Source organism: Parasteatoda tepidariorum, chromosome 8, assembly GCF_043381705.1.
Source record: "Parasteatoda tepidariorum isolate YZ-2023 chromosome 8, CAS_Ptep_4.0, whole genome shotgun sequence".
Classification (NCBI taxonomy): Eukaryota; Metazoa; Arthropoda; class Arachnida; order Araneae; family Theridiidae; genus Parasteatoda; species Parasteatoda tepidariorum.
This window is the reverse complement of record NC_092211.1, coordinates 88,877,248-88,878,677: the sequence shown is the minus strand read 5'-3', so window position 1 is coordinate 88,878,677 and position 1,430 is coordinate 88,877,248. Positions and strand designations below refer to the sequence as shown.

Genomic DNA, 1,430 nt, shown 5'->3' with positions numbered 1-1,430 from the left:
AATACATAATATTACAAAAGATGTGAGCTTTCAAAAGTACAAGATTTTGGTTACTATTCAAAATATAAGTGTTTCTTCAAAATTTTAAATTTATTTTTTCTAGAACATATTTAGAAACACTATCCTTTAAAAAATATATAAATTTTATGTATTAATTAAATTTCACATATGAATATAGGTTTTTGACATTTTCGACATTTTTGACAGTGAGGTTTTTGACGTGACGGTTTAAACCATGGTTTAAACTGTCAAAAACTGTCACATGCCAAAAACCTGCCAACCCTGGTTAGCATAAAAACTTTTAAACTTTTTTTTCACTGTTGAATCATTCATTATGTTTGTACTTAATTATTAATAAATTAAAGAAAAAATATTGCTATTTAGCAACAAAAAAAATATTTTTTTCTTCTTCTTTAGTTTAATTTACACATTAAACATAATGGACTCTGATATCCGTGAATATAGTAGTAAAAGATAAGTAACCTTTTTCTTTGGGCTTTCACTACCAGACTCACTGCCAGACCAGACTTTATGGAGGGAGGAGACTTTTTTTGGTTTCTTGTGATCGACTTCCCAGTCACTTCCAGAATCATTTCCTCCTCTCTGACGCTTGCGCCTTCTTCTCTTTGTCGGTTCTAATTGCCATTCATCATCATCACTCACTATGAAATCCTCTGAAAATCATTTTTATTTTATAGACTTTATTGAACTACAAGTGAAATTCGCTTTTTGAAAAAAAGAAAGTGAGTGTTATATTCTCATTTTAGTTACCCTATACATTTTCCAAAATCATTTTAAAAAATATCACGCCTAGATTAAATATTATCTATAAATATATTGTAAATGATCTTTTTTACTGAAAATTATTGCCACAAATCTTTCCTTGAAAATATATTTTCAAGATTAACAAGAACTTTTATTAACAAACTAATAATAAAGTTTTACATTTATTTATTTCATTAAATGCCTTGAACATTTTTTATACATATCTTTGTAATTTCGAGTTTCAAAGTCTTACAGTCAAAACAAAATGCAATTTAAAGTTGAATAAACAAAATAGTAACTGCTCTTACAATTTTTTGATTTAGAGAGCAAGAACTTGATTGCAGGATACTGGTTAAATGCCTCATCTTACGACAGATTTTGCCACAGAACAATTTTCCCCCTTTTACTGAAAAAACTGTGCATGTGCAAAAAAAAAAAACAGTGTAGTAAAATTATTTCACGAAGTAATTTTCTGAGAAAATATTGAAAAGCAATTAAAAATGCAAAATAAGAATGATTATGGAGCCATAGTTATAATCATGATATAATAGCCATTTATTAATAATCATGATAAGCATGAAGTTTTAATCTTAAAAAATCTAAACTTTTTTAAGCTCTTAACCTCCCTATATATACACAAGTGATAATATAAATTTACTCAAAAA

General features: G+C 26.9%; 1 protein-coding gene across 1 annotated transcript in view; it reads right to left on the bottom strand.

Annotated features, from left to right (window-relative positions):
* The window catches only part of LOC107448899 (aprataxin and PNK-like factor), a gene marked incomplete in the record, with an annotated part of 36,478 nt that overhangs the window by 17,946 nt on the left and 17,102 nt on the right, over positions 1-1,430 (bottom strand). The window contains 1 exon segment of the mRNA XM_071184347.1: positions 484-674. Within this exon segment, the coding sequence (XP_071040448.1) occupies positions 484-674 (191 nt within the window).